Source organism: Electrophorus electricus, chromosome 11, assembly GCF_041902795.1.
Source record: "Electrophorus electricus isolate QZ-2024a chromosome 11, ASM4190279v1, whole genome shotgun sequence".
Classification (NCBI taxonomy): domain Eukaryota; kingdom Metazoa; phylum Chordata; class Actinopteri; order Gymnotiformes; family Gymnotidae; genus Electrophorus; species Electrophorus electricus.
Genome location: NC_137507.1, coordinates 10,405,001 through 10,425,000, shown reverse-complemented (window position 1 = coordinate 10,425,000; position 20,000 = coordinate 10,405,001). Strand labels below are relative to the sequence as shown.

At 41.3% G+C, this 20,000-nt stretch overlaps 1 protein-coding gene and 1 pseudogene across 1 annotated transcript in view; both read right to left on the bottom strand.

Moving 5' to 3' along the window:
• Positions 1–5,581, bottom strand: part of LOC118241666 (antigen WC1.1-like) — a 10,456-nt gene extending 4,875 nt beyond the window's left edge. Inside the window, exons 1-11 of the mRNA XM_081723085.1 lie at positions 5,475–5,581; positions 4,110–4,418; positions 3,208–3,519; positions 2,768–3,082; positions 2,331–2,663; positions 1,750–2,079; positions 1,217–1,516; positions 989–1,060; positions 504–815; positions 244–303; positions 1–150 (exon numbers count right to left, since the gene is read on the bottom strand). The exon at positions 1–150 is cut by the window's left edge and continues 3 nt beyond it. Of these exons, the coding sequence (XP_081579211.1) occupies positions 1–150; positions 244–303; positions 504–815; positions 989–1,060; positions 1,217–1,516; positions 1,750–2,079; positions 2,331–2,663; positions 2,768–3,082; positions 3,208–3,519; positions 4,110–4,418; positions 5,475–5,532 (2,551 nt within the window). The 5' untranslated portion in view covers positions 5,533–5,581. The remainder of the gene's footprint in view (positions 151–243; positions 304–503; positions 816–988; positions 1,061–1,216; positions 1,517–1,749; positions 2,080–2,330; positions 2,664–2,767; positions 3,083–3,207; positions 3,520–4,109; positions 4,419–5,474) is intronic.
• Positions 1–12,603, bottom strand: part of LOC145659828 (stabilin-2-like) — a 40,474-nt pseudogene extending 27,871 nt beyond the window's left edge.
• Positions 12,604–20,000: the final 7,397 nt, after the last annotated feature.

The window sequence follows — 20,000 nt, the reverse complement described above, 5'->3', positions numbered from 1 at the left end:
TCCTGAGCACTCTGTTCTGGTAAACCAGCCCAGAGAGAAGCACTAAGCCCAGGAAGAGCAGCACTCCCAGTACCAGCAGGACCACTGTAGGGGTGGTGCACGGAACAGCTGCTGATGTAGTTTGTAGAGGACTGGATGTCTTCTGAACATCTGGAAAGAAAAATACACACCAGCAACTCTGAAGAACAAGCAATAATGTTTCCACAGTCACTTATGAAAATGACCAAGAGACAAAGAGCTAACCTGTAATGGTGGAGGTGCTTGTGGTTGTTCTTGGTGTAGTAGTAGGAGTCACATAAGGGTCTGTCAATATAAAAACAGAACACCCAGACATTCATACATGTTCATGTTCTCCAGGAAGTTGGACAGAAATTAAGCAATTTTTGATTTAACTCTCATTAGCCAAAATGACAATTAAAATAAACTTTTGCAGATTATTATGAATGGGTGAAAAGATTTTTGCATGGAACTTGAAACCCCAGAATCAAGCAAAATCCTCTGACCTGCACAGGTGACTCCAGCATCCTCTTTGTGGGAGCAGTCAGTGTGTTTCTTCAGTGAATAACTGCAGTCCCACAGGTGAATCTCATCCCCTCTACACTTCACTCTGTTCAGCCAGACCACCCCTTCACCAGCACCAAAAGTACTCCCATCAGCCCTCAGTGCCTTCCCACAGCCCAGCTGTCTGCAGACCACCTCAGCGTCCCTGATGTCCCACTGATCATCACAGATAGAGCCCCATGTAGCATTATGGTAAACCTCCAGTCTCCCAGAGCAGCTTCCCTGTTTTCTGCTGAGCCTGAGAGGCATGTGGTCTGCATCACACACACACACACACACACACACACACACACACACACACACACACACACACACACACACACACACACACACACACACACACACACATGAATAGACATGGCAACAGTAATTAATGACCTAATCATATGAAAAACACATTGAATTTATGGTCAATTTACTACCTTACTTGAGCACTGTCTCTGATAGGGAGATGAGGAGCACTTCAGATGACTTCGCTGCACCTGAATATTTTCCTTTTCTGCAGTTGTGATAAGGTACTTCATTAATCATTGAGCTGTTATACTTAAAGCTTTGAATTTCCAGTGGTATTCAGTGTTGTTGCTATTTCAGCCAGTTTAATATTTTCTGTGCAAAGACATCAGTTCATTTCAAATCAATGAAAGGTTGTCCTTACCTGTGCAGGTAATGTGAGCCACAAGTGAACTGCATGTTTCTTTCCCCCAGGAGGAAGATGGGCAGTGCCACAGAGTGGAGTCATGTTTCCTGCATTTCAGATCATCCAGCCAGTCAGGAGATGATTCCACTCTTGGTTTGTCACTGTTCTCACTGCCAGATGTTCCGCAGTTCAGCTCTTGACAGATTAAAGTTGCTGTTTCTTCATCTATTCTATTTTCACACACATTTCCCCAGGTTCCATTGTAGAACACTTCCAGATTTCCTTCACAGCCCTCTGTAAGTCTGATCTCTTTAAACTCTGAGGGCAGAAGGAGAGTTTATGAAAAGGTCTAAAGTTTAAATAACACTTGTTTAAACTTGGTGTTTTGTATGTTATAGGAATTGTTAATGTAATTCAATTTTATATATTTTCTATTACCACAAGAAGCTATACAAGCATTACTGCTTGTATAAACTAGTGTACATACTGAATAACTATTACCTACAAAGGGTGGAAACACATCAATAACCGCAGTAGTCAGCACACTTTACCTGAGCACACCACTCCTACATCCTCTTTATGTCCACACTCATCTTCTCCACAGAGTTGATACCTGCAGTTCCACATGGAAGTCTCGTTCCCATCACACTGCACCTCATTCAGCCATATGGACCCAGTTCCACGACCAAACCAGGCTGGTACGTGGGCACTGAGGGCCACTCCACACTGCAGCTGTCTGCACACCACCTGAGCATCCTCAATATCCCATAAGTCATCACACACTGTCCCCCAAGAGCCATTGAGGAAAACCTCCAGCCTTCCTGCACAGTCTCCCCCAGAATCAACCAGTCTGATGGAGCTGTGGGCTGAGTTAAACACACCTACACACACACACACTCACACACACACACACACACACACGGACGCACGCACGCAAAGACAGAACACTGTATATACGTACACAATCACACAATTGAATGTCCAAGATAGTTCAGAAAGTTTAACCTTTGCAGTTTTGTTAATTGTTTTAACTAAATAATGTTTTACCAAAATCATTATTTTTGAAAATAAGAGATAAATGTCATAAATCATCACACAATAAGGACCCATTTTAGGTCAATGTAACACATACCAGAGCAGGTGATTGACAGCTGTTCCCTGGAGCTGCAGGAAAGATTGAGGAGGTTTGCACTGCTGCAGTTCCCTAGATGAGCTTCACTCCCAGAACAATTGAAGCCCGTCACACACATGTGGATGTGTTGATCAGGAATGGATGGAGAGGAGCTGGAGAAGTTCAACACAGAGCCACAGCCCAGCTGTCTGCACACCACAGAGGCCTCAGACACACTACAGGAGTCCAGGAGAACTCTCCTCCAGTCCTGGATAAAGTAAACCTCCACCTGCCCCTCACACTCCCTCCCTCCAGACAACCGCACTCGCCCCTCATGAAAGGCCTGAGAGGAATCTGAATGGGAATATAATTAAACATGGAAATTAATTGGCTTTTTTTTTAGCATGCAAAACATCATTAATTTCACTAATGTGGTGAACATGAGTGGAAGAGCTCACCACTGCAGATGACTCCAGCATCCTTTTTATGAGAGCATGCTGCTCGACTCCATGATGAGATGGGACATTCTGATAGGTGTGTCTCATTCCCATGACAATCAAACACATCAGCCCAGATGTGGCCACTCCCCTCCCCAAACCAGTCCGTCCCCATCACAGCCACAGCACTCCCACACTTCAACTGTCCACAGAGGACACTGGCAGCTCTCATATCCCAGCTATCACCACAAACTGAGCCCCAGTCACTGAGGTAGCAGAGGTCCACTCGACCAGAACAGGAGTCCCAGCCGTTAACCAGACGTGCCGCTGTGTAACCTGAACACATAACTGACATCTTAGTGGAACAGCATTCAGTTCACATTTATTGTCATTATACATGTATGCAAATGTACATACATGGTATGTAAATAGCAAGAAAGAGATAAATATTGACATATAACCTGAACATATTAGTCCCACATCTTTGTCATGGGAACAGTTTTTGGGTGAAGATGTTGTTGGACAGAAGTAAATCTGAGATTCGTTGCCTCTACACTGAAGCTCCTCTGTCCACACTTTGCCCTCCCCTCTGCCAAAAGCAGCTGCTCCCTGCACCTCCACAGGAGGCCCACAGTCCAGCTCTCTACACACAACCTCTGCATCCTGCTGGTCAAAGTTAGCATCACACACTGTGGTCCAGGTCCTTTTATGAAGTACCTCCACTCTCCCAGAGCACAGGTGAGGACCGTCGGTAAGTCTGGATTTCCTGTGAGCTGTGCATTTAATTGATTTGAATTATTACACTGAGTAGTGCACACAAGAATTGACATATTTCACTAATTTCTTTTAGACTGTAATAGCATTAGATTTATTGTTTATAATAATGTATAATCAGTATCATATTGTCTTGAATCACCTCTAAAGGCCGTGAAACACTTCTCACTGCACAGGTAATAAACTGTAAATTTGGACTCTCTGCTAATTATATAATCTGATATGTAGATCCATTATTCATTTTGAATATATTTTGAAATATTAATTTTAATAACAATTAGTATAAAAAGTTAATGATATAAAAATACAAATTCTCTTCCATCGTTAATTTTTTCTGACTCTTGCCTTGGAGCTGCATTGGTGGTGAATATTCTCTGTTAAAAATGTTTGGCTCATTTTTTGCTAATAACTGTATGAGAAACCAAAAATATGCTTTAATAACAGTTGATTAAATTAAATTAGTTTAATGTTGATTACATTTTAGATTTAAGTGAAAAATTATGTAAACCTAATTTAAAATAAAATTGGTATGATAAAGAAATTTTTTTATATTTGATGTGATATTTTTGAATATATTTTTAAATCTTACCTGAGCAGATGACTCCAGCATCTAAAGCATGATAACAGTCATGTTTACCCCATCCTGCTGATCTACAGTTCTTGAGTGTAGACTCTGATCCACTACAGGTCACCTCATCCATCCAGATTGGTCCTGATCCTGGTCCAAAGTGAGCATTGCGTACTGCAGCTTCAGCCTCCCCACAGCCCAGCTCTCTACACACCACTGCAGCATCGCTCATATCCCAGCCATCACTACAAACTGTTCCCCACTGTCCTTCATGAAGAACCTCCACTCCCCCAGCACAGCGACTACCACCATTCACCAGCCTCACACTGTCTGTTAAAGGAGACAGAAGTGTGTGTGAGAGAGAGAGAGAGAGAGACGGGGGGGATTTAGCATGTTAGGTTCATGGTTGGAATACCAGGAACATCATCTAGAAGAAGGAACAATAAACACTGCTGATTCTAACTCTGATAAAAGAAGATAACATGAACATTATTAATTTCCAGAGGTAATGTGAAGTATATCAGAGAAACACAGAATAGATACACAAACTAATAAATAAATATCTAAAAATATGAAAAAATAGCATATAATGCTATAAATAGTATATATACAAATGTATACAATAGCTCCAAAATACCAGTTATTAACTGTTTAAATAATGAACAGAGTATTCACATGTACTGAACTGTACTAGAACATGAGTCACTTAGAACTGCTTTTGAGGAGACACAGATGACCTACTGATAAAAACACCTGCAGACGTCTGTGTCTGTGTCACTACTGTCTCAACTAACTCTGATTCATTACAGAGTTCAGTCACATTTATAGTTTCTAATATAGAAATTTGTTAATCCAACTTTATTTCTATAGCACTTTTCATAAACAGTGGCAATTCTAAGTGCTTCACACAAAAGATTAAAATTATAAACAGTAACAATAATCAATCATAATCATTTATAAATAATAGATTTAAGCAGAACAAATTTCAAATGAACATCTAACTACTACTAAAAGAAATTAAAATGCTAAAAGATTTCACATTAAACATGTAAAGAGCTGAGACAAAATAAAATAAAGACAGAATCAATTAAGAATAAAAAATATAAACGTGCATTTTAATTATGAAAATTTATTTAAACATTTTAAATTAAACCCAAAAGTGCTGTGTACTAATCTGAGTTGAAGTCTTAAAATGAAAGGGGTTTTGTACAGACTTAAAAGTACCTAGTATCAGGGCTCATCTAATACTTTGTGTCTACTGGCTCCTTTTAAGAACAGTATAAAAGCTAAACACTGTCTCTCCATGATTAGTCTTTACCTTGGGCAGGACTAACTGACTAGTTCCTACTGATTTGAGAATGTTTGTATAATTGAGTGCGTACTTACCGGCAGTAGTGAGTGAGACTGTGGACATCAGAAGAATTAAAGTCAGACAGCTGTCCATCTCCCTCTGCCCTGCACACACTCTGTTCAACTCAGCAGGAAACACAAGCTTCACCTCCACTACCCCAGAGAGAATGAAGGAACTGTGTCCCCTCAGCCCCCTATAGAGAGAGAGAGAGAGAGAGAGAGAGAGAGAGAGAGAGAGAGAGAGAGAGAGAGAGAGAGCTTCTCACAGCTGCCAATCACACTCACTGTTACCTTATTAGACAGAGAAGGGGAAATCATCAAACATTCTCCAGTGACAAATCAGAGGGTGCATGTTTGACTTACTCCATATATATCAAACGAACGTCAGCGCAGATGAACAGAACTCTACCTCCTGTCTCTAGAGGCGTCTGACTGAGGAGAGTGTGGTGAGAAAGTCACCAGCATACAGGAGACTGATTTCAGAGAGAGGAAGCACTCAGTGTAGATTCAGCTTTAATGGCACCTGCGCAGAGCTGATCTAAACACTGATTAATACTGTATCTGACAGACAAACACACAGCTAGTTTGGGTAAGGTACGGATTTAGAAAGACACTAGTTTATCACTCAAAGCACTAGTTTGTCACTCGAAATAAACTAAATTGAATAGAATAAACATCCAAAGAATTATATGTTAATAGCCTAAAGTGATAAAGATGACGCTTGGTTTTCAGTTATTTGAAAGGAAGCATATAGTAATGAAATTATGACTGCAAAATAGAAAAACACTAAATAATTTAAGACTTTACATAAAGAATATGTTTTATTACAATTCATTTTAAAAGTTTTAAAAACCTTTTTATAGATAATGATAAGATGTGACAAAATCATTTTACCGTATAACTGTAATACATATTTTATCCACATGATGGCAGAAGAGGATTATTAATTTTATAACCACGGCGGTGAAACAGATATACTGACAGAAAAAAAGTGAGAAAAATTCACCCTCATTGAAAACACATAATAAATGCTCTATTCTTCAATGGCCAGTTTTTTTTAAAGTAAACCAAGAGAGAAAGAGAACAAGTGATAATGGCACAGAATATTATTGTATTCTGAAAGGATTTTGAATACAGCTTTTTCAAAATGTATCAAAGACTAAATACACACTTTTTTCTATCAGATAAGACTTGTATTTATAACCCTGTTATAACCCAGTCCAGAGTATCTGAAACTTGCACAATTCTGGCTTGTTCCCAAATCACAGACTGTGTGCAGTGTTGGATTCTGGACCAGGCTACACATATGAGAAGACAGTGGCAGAAGGGCTAGGGGGACATTATAGCCTCGACTTTTGTCTCAAGTTATCCAGCTGATTAGAAATTTATGTTCAGCGAAATATACCTTAGATACAAATGCTTTTGTTTGTTTATTTGTGCATGTAGTGGTAACATGAACATAAACTTGTTATACCAAAGGAATAATCAAGGCCAACAAACATGTAAACATTCAACCACACAACACATGCACACAGAGACGTAAACAGTTTTACACACATAATCACAAAAGTACTTCCCATTTTACTGGGTCGTCAATGTCCAGTTCATTTCAGTTCAGCTTTATGAAACTGCCGTTTTAACTTTGTTCTTTTTTTCTTCGGCCCTCTTATGGTCTGCTAAGGTACTGCAGCACTTGAGTGTCCAGCTGCTCTACAGCAGTTCAGGCTCTGAGCTGTACGGAGAGTGTCTGAGTGAGATCCCACATCTCTTCAGCTATCCTGCAGAAGATCATAAGAGCCACTGGCAACCACCTGCTGCTCGTCATCCTTCTGTAACACAGTCCAGTGTTAGAATCGGGCAGCACAAAGTTTTGTTCTGTTTCAGTCTGTAACTGTAATTATGCATAACTGTAATCTGTAACTAATTCTTTTACTTACCTCATCTGCTGGGAGGTGGGGGTCAGTGGGGGCAGGTGTGGACTCATACGTGGGGTTGGAGATGTATGGGGCTGATCCAGAAGGGCTGCTGTCTTCATTCTTATCTTCCTGAAAGCCAAACACACATACTTGCATACTGCATATACACACTAACAGTCTAATTCATTTTCCTTATATTAAATCTTTCTTCACATGTTTGGATTAATTTTTCTGTTTGCATATTAAAAACATGTTGCTATCTTGTGACGCACCGTGTCCACACTAACCTTGAAGTAGTGGAACTGGAAAGGCTTGGATTGCTGGGTGCCTGATTTAGACTTGAAGTAAATGTAATTGCTTAGAACATCCACTAACTATAATGCAGCTTAAATGAGGTAAATGTTTACCAGTGTCTGGGGGCTCTGCAGGCTAGGAACCCCTTTCACACTGAGTGTATGTCCCAGATGTGTTCGAACATGGCTGACGTTGCACCAGAGCTCTCCCATCCAGCAGGTGGTGCTCTAAAGCCCTGTAGGACAGTGTCTATTCCAGAGAGAGGGGGAGTGTGAAACACCTTTAATCTTGACTCATGTAGAATGCAGACATCTGTGTGGTATGGAGAGGACCAAGCTACCTCGTTCTCATAAAGACCGTCATTATCAGGCACAAACAGGGTGGACAAGGTGGTTATGTTGCTGAGATGCCTCACAAACTCTTGACCTGATGCTGAAGTTCTGGAGCAATTCAAGATTTGCTGGGGATGGGAACAATTTATGAGACCAGTCAGTGTCAGTTACTGGGGAACATCAGAACCTGTAGCAGGTTTCCAGTGCAAGTGTATCCATCACCAATGTAGCCCATCTTACACTCACATTTCACATCTGGAAAACAATAATATTAACAAATAAATAAACATGCGAGCACACACACACACACACACACACACACACACCATTTATATTTAGCAGCATGTGTCACGGCTGACCGGTCCCCTAAAGAGGGAGACACGCCCCCACCAGACCAGGACTATACCACTCACCTTCCCTGCTCACAATCACCTGTCTTCTGACAGGAGACACCTACGAGTCATTAACCAGTACGCATATTTATACACCCACAGGTTCGGAGGGACAACGCTGCACATTAGCGGTCAAGACCACACAAGTCTACTGAGAGCCACTACCCCGTTCCTGGAAGGCCAATAGCCTTGCCATCGTTGCTTATATAAAAATGGATAATAAAGAACCTGTTGCTGGAACTTCACCTCTTGCGAAGCAAGCAGCCCTGAATGGGCTCACCTGTTGGCTGTCCAGATGGCAGCGCTAGAGTAGCAGAAACAGGAGATTGGAGAGGTTCGTTCTGTGGTACAGACGCTCGGCCAGCGCATCCATCACACGACTTTGAGTACCGAGCACAGAACGAGCTCCCCCGTCAACCCGCCAGTACACGAGGGGGTTAAAGGGTTGATTGCCTCCCCCGAGGCATACGGCGGGGACCCCGATACTTGCGAGGGGTTCACTGTGCAGTGTGAGCTGTTTTTCGGATATCAGCCGCGACTGTCCGACCATGCTAAAGTTTCGTTTGTCATCTCAAGACTTATGGGAAAGGCACGAGTATGGTGTGCGGCATTGGTAACAAATAACTCGCCATTTACGAACGATTATGCAGGATTTATTGGAGAACTACGTGTGGTGTTCAACCATCCCCATCAGGGAAAGCTCTGTGGGCTATCATTGTTGTGCCTAAGGCAGGGGTTGAGATCTGCAGCCAACTACGCAATGGAATTCCGAACCTTAGTGGCAGGAACCCGCGCAGATTGATGTGTTTATGAACGGAGACTGGACCCGCCCGGCAAACCAACACTCCTGAGGAGCCCATGCAGCTGGATGCAGCCGGGGTACAGTGAGGAGGAGGCAACAGTAGGGTGAGTTGTTCTTCCTCTCCTCCCATGTTTAAGATCTGGTCCAGGTACCGTGCAAAGGCCGTGTACTGTCAGCTTTTGACCTAGTGGATTTGGGAGGTGCTGGGAAAGTCATGGACTGGGGCTTTGCAAGGAGGCTAGGTATTAAGGCCATCACTCTGCCCTCCTCACTAAGCGTACAGGCCTTGGATTGGGGTGTGGTAGGTCTAGGTTACATCATCCATGTGACCCCCAGGGTTCTCCTTGTCACCGGGGGTGGGGGGGGGGGGGGGGGGCGACGACATACTGAACGCATCAGTTTCTTCCTCCTACCAGGCCTGTCTCACACTTTCACCCTAGGTTTACCTTGGCTGTGTACGCACAATCCACAGATGCTGTGGGCAAAAAAAACTGATCCGGCAGTGGGCCATGTCCTGCTATCGGAGGTGCTTCCCAAACAAGGCAGTACCCCTCCAGGCTACTTCCATAGAGAGTCCTGAAGCCGGGAAGCAGGTGCCTATTCCTTTAGAGTACCAGGACCTGGAGTAGGTCTTCAGCCCCAGCAAAGCCACACGGCTTCCACCGCATTGAGACTGGGATTGCGCGGTAACACTCAAGGAGGGAGTGGTGCCCTCCCGGTGCAGAATCTACTCCCTCTCTCAGGAGGAGGAGCAGGCTATGGCACAGTATATTAGAGGCTCTGCAACAAGTGTCAGACCCTCGACCTCTCCGGCATCTGCAGGAGTCTTCTTCGTAAAGAAGAGGGACAGGGCCCTGAGACGTTGTGCGGATTAGAGGACTCAACAAGCTGCTGGTGCAGTACCCGTATCCCCTCCCCCTGGTATCAGGAGTGTTTGAACAACTGTGAGTGGCCAGATATTTTACGAAACTTGATTTGCGCAGCGCATACAGCCTAATCCAGATCAAGGAAGGAGACGAGTGGAAAATAGCCTTCAGCACCTCCACAGACCACTATGAGTATTTGGTTCTGCCGTACGGTTTGGCAACAGCCCCTTCGATATTCTAGGCCTACATTAATGAGGTTCTTAGGGAGTTTTTGGGAAGATCCGTCGTCGCATATATCGATGACATTTTGATCTATTCCCCCTCCTGGAACCAACATGTACTCGATGTGCGGGCCATGCTACAGACCTTATTACAGAACCACGTGTATTGCAAGGTGGAGAAATGCAAATTCCATCGCAAGGAGGTCAACTTCCTAGGGTACGCCATTGAACAAGGGTGTGTGAGTATGCAACCAGGCAAGGTGGAGGCTGGGCCAAGACCACTTACACGAAAAGCACTACAACGCTTTCTAGGCTTCGCCAACTTTTATAGGAGGTTTATTAAGTCCTTCAGTTCGCTGGCAAGGCCCCTCACTGACCAGCTTTGGGGACCTGTGCGAAAGATTAAGTGGACCCAGGAGGTTGACAAGGCCTTCAAGGAGCTCAAGAATGCCTTTGCAACTGCTCCCCCCTCCCACTCCACCTGAAAATGCTCTTCATGGATATGATTATGGCACAGTACTTGTGCCATTCATGTGTGGAAAGCTGAATGTATAATGAAATCATACTAGCAAAAAGTCTAGTTAGGTGCATAAATAAAATCACACGTTGTAGTACACAGCTCAGCTTTGCAAACACTTTTCAACTAGATTATTAAATGTTCAGTAGAGAATGTGACCTTTGCACTCTGGTCCAAAGTGGCCATCTATGCATAATTCACAGGGCACTCCCTGGAACCCAGGAAAACATGTGCAGGTGCCGTTGCCTAGGTGATCCTCATCACACTGTCCATGGTTACTGCAGGGGGATCTTGGCCCTCCAGGACAGGCTGGAGAACAGGTTGTAGTGAGAATATCACACACACAATGCCACTATCACTTTCACTGTTATTATGCAAAAGCAACAATGTTTAAGAACCCAGAAGGGCCCAAATATAGCTGCCATCAACAACATGATTAATGAGTTGTAGTAAAATGTGAATGAAGTCTGGATTACTGTACCGAGACAATCCCTGCAGTACTAACCTGAGCAGCACTTGGGTTTCCATATGACCATGGTGTGCACAAACTGACATCCACCATTCAAAGATGAGAAGCGTCTGGGCAGGTCGCACCTCTGTATAGACGGCATTCCAAAAACATGTTACATTTAACTTATATAGAAATGATTAGCTTTAAGTCAACTCAAGGAACATATTAAATGAGAGATCTTTATGGAAAAATACATATAAAATAAATGTAATATCTTTCAAATAGTGTTTGTATAAGCTGGATGAAGTATTTATGATTTTTTTTTATAAAGGTAGTCATTTATGTGTATATAGTGAAATGGGCATGGATTTGTGAAAAGTACATTTGGTTTACTTATTGAAGGGCAATCAGATGATACTGTAACAGCACAATATCTGCAAGGCATCTGTCATAGAAACATAAACCATTTATATAATCTATATATAATACAAAATGAGAGTGTAGCATAGCTAAGAAACATTTTTAATATGGGAAGTATATAATTTGCATATAATATGCATGCTGCATATCAGTAGAGGATTTTGTCAGCATATCTTGGAATTATGTGGAACTTACTGTGATGTCTACAGTGTCCTTCTGATCACAGCGCCCCCCAAGGCTGGGAGGTGTTAACCAGCAGTCAAAACCATAAACCAAACCTCTATTGAACTTTAGATTCCTGTTTACAATCTGACAACTTTTGACACTGATGTTCACCCTAAAAAAGAGTGGGTGATATCAATAATATTAAGTATGGTAAAGTAGCCAACTTAACTTTAGAAATAACATTCAATCCTTTTCAGCCCATGCTCACACACAGCACAACACTACAGATTGGAAAGTGCTCCCTGTTCCCTGATTGGTCCTTGCTCACCTGAATCTCCTCTCCTGAGTCCAAGACTTTTCCATCACTCACTATTTGGTCCTCTCCGACGCAGCTCACAGAGACGTCAGAGCCCTGAAGGGTCTTCACTGAACTGAAATGAATCATTTCTGCAGACTGCATCTAAACAAGACACATAAAAAATCATTGCATATATACCCAGGATTACAAGGGCACAAGCTTCGTTTCTTCTATAGCTGGACCCTCCATCAGAAACAATACACAGCAGGCATGTGGCGCTCTAAACAGTGACGTAGGTCCTCCTGAGCTCTGCTGAACTGGGTCCAGCCTGCTACCATCTGCACAGAAAGAACTTACTGCCGTACGGTTTGGCAACAGCCCCGTCGATATTCTAGGCCTACATTAACGAGGTTCTTAGGGAGTTTTTGGGAAGATCCGTCGTCGCATATATCGATGACATTTTGATCTATTCCCCCTCCTGGAACCAACATGTACTCGATGTGCGGGCCATACTACAGACCTTATTACAGAACCACGTGTATTGCAAGGTGGAGAAATGCAAATTCCATCGCAAGGAGGTCAACTTCCTAGGGTACGCCATTGAACAAGGGTGTGTGAGTATGCAACCAGGCAAGGTGGAGGCTGGGCCAAGACCACTTACACGAAAAGCACTACAACGCTTTCTAGGCTTCGCCAACTTTTATAGGAGGTTTATTAAGTCCTTCAGTTCGCTGGCAAGGCCCCTCACTGACCAGCTTTGGGGACCTGTGCGAAAGATTAAGTGCCACCATCATCTGCCACCAGAGTTTTCACCTGCAGCAGCAGAACAGTACGATGCACATGTGTGTGTGTGTGTGTGTGTGTGTGTGTGTGTGTGTGTGTGTGTGTGTGTGTGTGTGTAACATGGATGTCTTTTGCACTTTTTTATCATTTACACTACTACTTCAAAAGTTTGGGTTCCCATATTTATGCAACTTTATGCAATGTAGGTCTAAATAATGTATGTAGTAAATAAAATATGTAATAAAATATGTCATTCTAAACTATCATTTAGTATTTTAGTGAACTAAAGGTCATTAACTATTGAATAATTCATTAAATTGAATTTAATGCAATTTCTCCTGAAATAATCTGCCTCAAGATTTGATCATTGCTTTCCACCCCTTTGTGAAGTATTCTGGATATTAATTTTATTATTAACTCTCTCCATACATGTCTATGAAGCATTTTGGAGTCATCTGCACAATTCTACATAATTCTGGACAAAATTATTTGTGTATTTATGTGCTTCCTAAAAGTTATTGGAAAATTCATGAATTTTTAAATTCTAATATCACATTATAATAATTTTATGTACATATCCACAAAAAGGTGGATTATTGAGAACACTGATGCAGTGATTCCAAAGTTTTGAACAGTAGTGTATATATAATTTTTTGATTGATGGTCTGTATGACTGAACTCACAGATGTTGATTTGAAAGCTTTGTTGCTTGGTACAAAAACAGTGAACGGTCCACGTGACATTAGAGGCCAGGACATGACTGTTTCTGAAATACCAACAAGGCACAGCAGAACATGTGTGAATCTCTGAGCTCTAAGTCAAGCACAGCTCTTTCTTGACCTTAGATTTTCTGTAAATTATATGACCAACCAACCAAATTTCACTAAAAGCCATGCTAGCATTGGACAGCCAGTGTCACTCACCACGCAGATCAATCGCATTGAGCAGTTGACATGTCACTCACCAAACAGACTGATGGCACTGGACAGCTAGGGTTAGGCCTCCAGGTTCTGAGTTCAGATCTTGCAGTCTCTGCATTATATTGCCAAAGCAAATTTTTCCATTGCCAAGGAACCCCTCCAGTCATGTACACCTGTCAGGCAAGAAAAGAAGTACGTACAGTGGTGTGAAAAAGTGTGTCCCCTTCCTGATATTTTTTTGCATGTTTGTCACACATCTTTCAGATCGAACAAATTTAAATATTAGACAAAGATAACACAAGTAAACAAAAAATGCAGTTTTTAAATGAAGGTTTTTATTATTAAGGGGGAAAAAAATCCAAACCTACATGGCCCTGTGTGAATAAGTGATTGCCCCCTAAACCTAATAACTGGTTGGTCCACCCTTAGCAGCAACAACTGCAATCAAGCATTTGCGATAACTAGCAATGAGTATTTTACTGAACTGTGGAGGAATTTTGGCCCATTCATCTTTTCAGAATTGTTGTAATTCAGCCACATTTGAGGGTTTTCGAGCAAGAACCGCCTTTTTAAGGTCATGCCACAGCATCTCAATCGGATTCAGGTCAGGACTTTGACTAGGCCACTCCAAAGTCTTCATTCAGTTTTTCTTAAGCCATTCAGAGATGGACTTGCTGGTGTGTTTTGGATCATTGTCCTGCTGCAGAACTCAAGTGTGCTTCAGCTTGAGGTCACAAACATATGGCTGGACATTCTCCTTCAGGATCTTTTGGTAAACAGCAGAATTCATGGTTCCATTTACCACAGCAAGTCCATGAAGCAGCAAAACTGTGCCAGACCATCACACTACCACCACCACCATATTTTACTGGTGGTATGATGTCCCTTTTCTGAAATGCTGTGTTACTTTTACGCCAGATGTAATGGGACATACACCTTCCAAAATGTTCAACTTTTGTCCCGTCAGTCCACAGAGTATTTTCACAAAAGTCTTGGGGATCATCAAGTTTTCTGGTAAAATTGAGATGAGCCGTTATATTCTTTTTGCTCAGCATTGGTTTTCGTCTTGGAACTCTGCCATGCAGTCCATTTTTGCCCAGTCTTATTATGGTGGAGTCATGAACACTGACCTTAACTGAGGCAAGTGAGGACTGCAGTTCTTTGGATGTTGTTGTGGGGTCTTTTGTGACCTCTGGGATGAGTCATCGCTGCGCTCTTGGGGTAATTTTTGTTGGCCACTCCTGGGAAGGTTCACCACTATTCCATGTTTTTGCCATTTGGGGACAACAGCTTTCATTGCAGTTCGCTGGAGTCCCAAAACCTTAGAAATGGCTTTATAACCTTTTCCAGACTCATAGATCTCAATTACTTTGTATTTCATTTGTTCCTGAATTTTTTCGAATCACAGCATGATGTCTAGTTTTTGAGGATCTTTTGGTCTACTTCACATTGTCAGGCAAAGCTTCTAAACCCTGCCTCTACTTAGAGATTATTTACAAACAAGCACTAAAATTAATAAAAAATACAAGAGTGCACACATACACCTTTCCAGGGCCATCGTAAACACATTGAGTGGAGTTGCTGTGGCGGGAGTCTGCAGGCATGCAGCCGTCTCCCTGATAGCCCTCGGCACACATGCATGAGTGCTGATTTGGGCCAGTGTGTATACACACTGTGTGCTCATGACACACTTTCCTCAGACATGGGTTAATCACTGCAAACAACAACAGTGACAAACATGATGACGATTACAACTGTCCTATTATGCCTTTGCACATGTTACATGTAAAGTTACACATAATGTCTTATTATAAATGGCACCACATCCAATGCCTGAAACAAAAATAGTGACAAACCAGTCAGAGGATTTTTCAAAAGAATGAAGGCAGCTGGCTTGGTTACATTTTGGATTTGAGCCTTATATAAAGTCATTTGTATAAGACACTTTGTTGACAGACACATCTAACTGATAACCAAATTTGTTAGAAAGTGCTCAGATTAGGGATTTCACCTCTTCCTGACAACAGTACCAGAGCAAAAGCTGTATAAAAAGTGCTCTGCTCTGTTCTGATGGAAATGAAAGAGCAGCTCCCAGGAAGTCCATCAAACAGGTACTCACACGTGCATTGGACCCCATTACCAAAGAAACCAGGTTTGCATTTTCACACCAGTTTTCCAGAGGAAATGTCTTCAAAAGAGAGTGCATTCTGCCCACAGTGCAACACAGCACAAATGGGGAGCTCTGTGAGCACACACACACACACACACACACACACACACAATTAAGACACAAGGACTACATAGCTCCAGAATTGTGAGGATGCTTAAAGAATCATCTTTGTCACCATTGTTGCACGCGTGTCCAAACATGTTCTCCTCACATTTCTCACATGCTGTTCCCACAAAACCTGCCTGGGAAACACATGCAAAACAGATACAATATGGCTGGGTGGCCACAGCTCATGCCTGTGCATTGTGTGTGTGTGTATGTGCATGCACGTTTGCATGTAAAAACTGACACCTACAAGGCTACTATTTTTATTAGGGTCCAAGCACTTATAGTGCTTATTATTATCATTATTATTATTATTATTATAATTATTATTATTATTATTTAAAACAAATTGTGCAGACCAAACCATAAGTCCTACAGACATGAAACTTGGTCAGTAGGTAATAGTCTCTGCTGCTACAGATGACGCTACAGCACACTCATTTACATTTACATTTACATTTACATTTATGGCATTTAGCAGATGCTCTTATCCAGAGCAATTAACAAAAGTGCTTTATCATTTACTCATAGAATATATCCTAGCCTGTACAGTAGGTTAGAGTCCAAGATACTAATGATCTAGCATACTGTACAAATACAGGGATCACTGCTGATGCCTAGAAGTACAAAATACATAAGGTCAATCTTAAACAATGATAATTGTAATAAACAATAAGTACTAGAGATTGTTAAACAACATCAGTATAATAAACAATACTATTAATTTAGTCAGTCAATAAAGGAGCAGAGTCAGTTGTCATTGAAATATTCCATGAATAGATAGATCTTCAGTCTGCATTTGAAGACAGCAAGGGACTCTGTTGTCCAGACAGCAAGTGGAAGTTCATTGCACCATCTTGGAGCCAGGACAGAATGCTTGTCTTCCGTGAGATGCTTGTCTTCCATGAGATTTGAAGCATGGTATTTCAAGCTGAGCCGTACTTGAGGTTCGAAGTACTTGAGATACGGATGGGTTTCAAGTTTCAAGTTTCAAGTTTGGTTTATTTGTCACATACATAGTCATACACAGTATAACTCGCAGTGAAATGGTTGAGTGCTCTGTCCAACCTAAGGAAAAAGTAAAACAGGGGTGCATAGAGAAATATATATTCTATATTTATATATATATATATATATACAAAAATATATTAGCAATGTATGTACAATATATGTATATTATGTTTATATACACAATGTACAATGTATATATGGATATGTATGTACACAATGTCCCATCTTGTAATTGACATTTACAGTTATGTTACATGGTGGTAATTGAACATATTTACAGTTATGTTACATTGTGGTGGTGGTCCCCACAGTTTATCAGTTTCCCTGATTCAGGGCCCGAATTGCCTGTGGGAAGAAGCTCCTCTTCAGTCTCTCTGTCTTGGTCTTCAGGGAGCGAAAGCGCTTCCCTGACCTCAAAAGAGAGAACAGCCTATTGTTGGGATGGGTGGGTTCCTTCACAATCCTCCTGGCCTTGGTCTGGCACCGCTTGTAGTAAATGGTCTGCAGGTCAGGAAGTTCCGTACGAGTGATGCATTCTCCTGAACGCACCACCCTTTGGAGTGCTTGTCTGTCCTGCTTGGTGCTGTTCCCAAACCAGACTGTGATGTTCCCCGTGAGGATGCTCTTGATAGTGCAGGTGTAGAAGTTCTGCAGTACCTTGGAGGGCAGTCTGAAGTATCTTAGGTGTCTGAGGTGGTAAAGACGCTGACGAGCCTTCTTTGCCAGGGGGTTGGTATGGCGGGACCAGGACAGGTCCTGCGAGATGTGAACACCAAGGTACCTGAAACTATCTACTCTCTCCACCGTGGTTCCACTGATCCTCACAGGTTGGTAGTGCCACTCCTGCTTCTTGCTGCAATCCACAATCAGCTCCTTTGTCTTACTGACGTTTAGGAGGAGATTATTTTCCTGGCACCAGTTTTCCAGCTGTTTAATCTCCTCCAGGTAGGCCCTCTCATCGTTGTCCGAGATCAGGCCCATGACAACGGTGTCATCATTAATTTGAACTGTTGAGGAAACAGTTCAAATTAATACAATACAATGCTGTCTAATACAATACAATACTACAATACTGTCTCCACTGTTTTTAGTGAAATAGTTGATTTCAAGGTATTAAATGACATGCTTGTAATGAGTCAAGAATACCTTTGGGGAAAAAATAATTAAACTGATACTTTTTCAGTATTACCCTACATGATTATAAACACATTGAAGTAATAATCTTTACCCAACAATCATACAACATAATTTTTTCTACACAAAAATAAATAAATAAATAAATAAATAAATAAAATGGTTAGGAGGTGGGTCAAACATTTTCGTATTGAAGCAAAGCTTTGTACAACCTCCGCACACCAAAGACTTTCTGCTACCAAAAATATTCATTCAGTTCTGAAAAACATTCTTGGAGGAAACTAATATGATGACTGGACTACCTAATGCCAATCGTTAAACTCTTCCACATCATACCGTGTAGCATGTCTTTAGTTCCCTTTAATTACTCTTAATATTAGCCAAAATCTTTGAATAGTGTTATGATAAAATAAGTTATTAAGTCTTTAAATACTTTGATTAAATACTGTCACCGAGCAACCCCCGCCCCACTAGTCACCTGGTACGGCCCACCGCGTGCAGTGGCGCTTAATTGTCTTGTTTGTAGCCACGCCTTTGTACTGAGCACGCGCCTGCACGTGGTTAGTCTGCCATTGTCTGCGTGCTCTCACACCGCTGTGGGACGCTGCTTCGCTGGCGGTTATTGATCACGTTCACGATGGTCATGTTGTCTGTGTTAATGTTCACATCGGTAATGTTAGTCGTTGTGTGTTCATGTTCACAGTTTACGTTATATGTGAGTGCCGTTGTGTTTTTCGTATGTTAATAAATGTCTCCGTCCAGTGAGTCTGTACGTCCTGCACTTGCCCTGCGGCAGTCGGGCCGTTACAAATACTCAGTGGTACGTGTAGGTTTTATGGCTCCATTTTATTTATGTTTGTTAAATTCATAATAGAAATTTGAATTTTATCTCAGCTAAATGCCATAAATGTAAGAGTGTTGTGTGTGTGTGACAGTACTAATGCTTTTGACACCTACAATAAATAACTTATTCTAGTGTAACAATAAGTTAATACTACAACATTGTCCTTGGCTTTCACTCATAATCAATTTATCATTAGTATAAATATAAAATAAATCTATGTAGCTCTACTACGCTTATAAATTAATTATAAAAACGATTATATTACTAATTTCATTTTAGGATATATAATAAGCTTTTCATATCTGATTTCTCCTTTTCTATTTGTTTTGAAAAAAAAAAGGGCTGATAATTGAATCGCGTCATGTAACTTTTGTGCCATTAACAAAACTCCCTTTTATCTTAAACTCAGAAACTGCATAGCTCACCGAATTCTGAAATGTGTGAAAGTGTAGATGAAGAAAAAAAGTAGGATTACATAAAATACTACAAAATATCACAGAAGTCGTCAAATTCATTTTTAGAAATGGTACTGAATGCCTGTAAGATATAATTTCCTCAAGTTTTAAAACGTTAAATGTTTTATTTCATGTGTATTTTTATGATGCGACTCCTAGGTAGTACAGATTAAAAAGGAATAGGGAGCCTTTTCCAATTAACGTTAGTTTTATTTAGGCTATTTGTTTATTTGTTAATTTACTAGGCTGCAAAGATTGTTGAGAATTTAAAATGTAAGTTTAGGCCTCTAATAGCATAAGCAAAGTATTCTGAATGATTAAATGTGGAGAGCTTGCAAAAGATCACGTGTTTATTTCAATAGAAGAACAAGTGAGATACATGAGATAAAGCTTTTCAGCTTTGATTATGTACTACATATTACCATTTTTAAAAATGGTGAGAAACAATTGGTGACGCTTGGCTGCG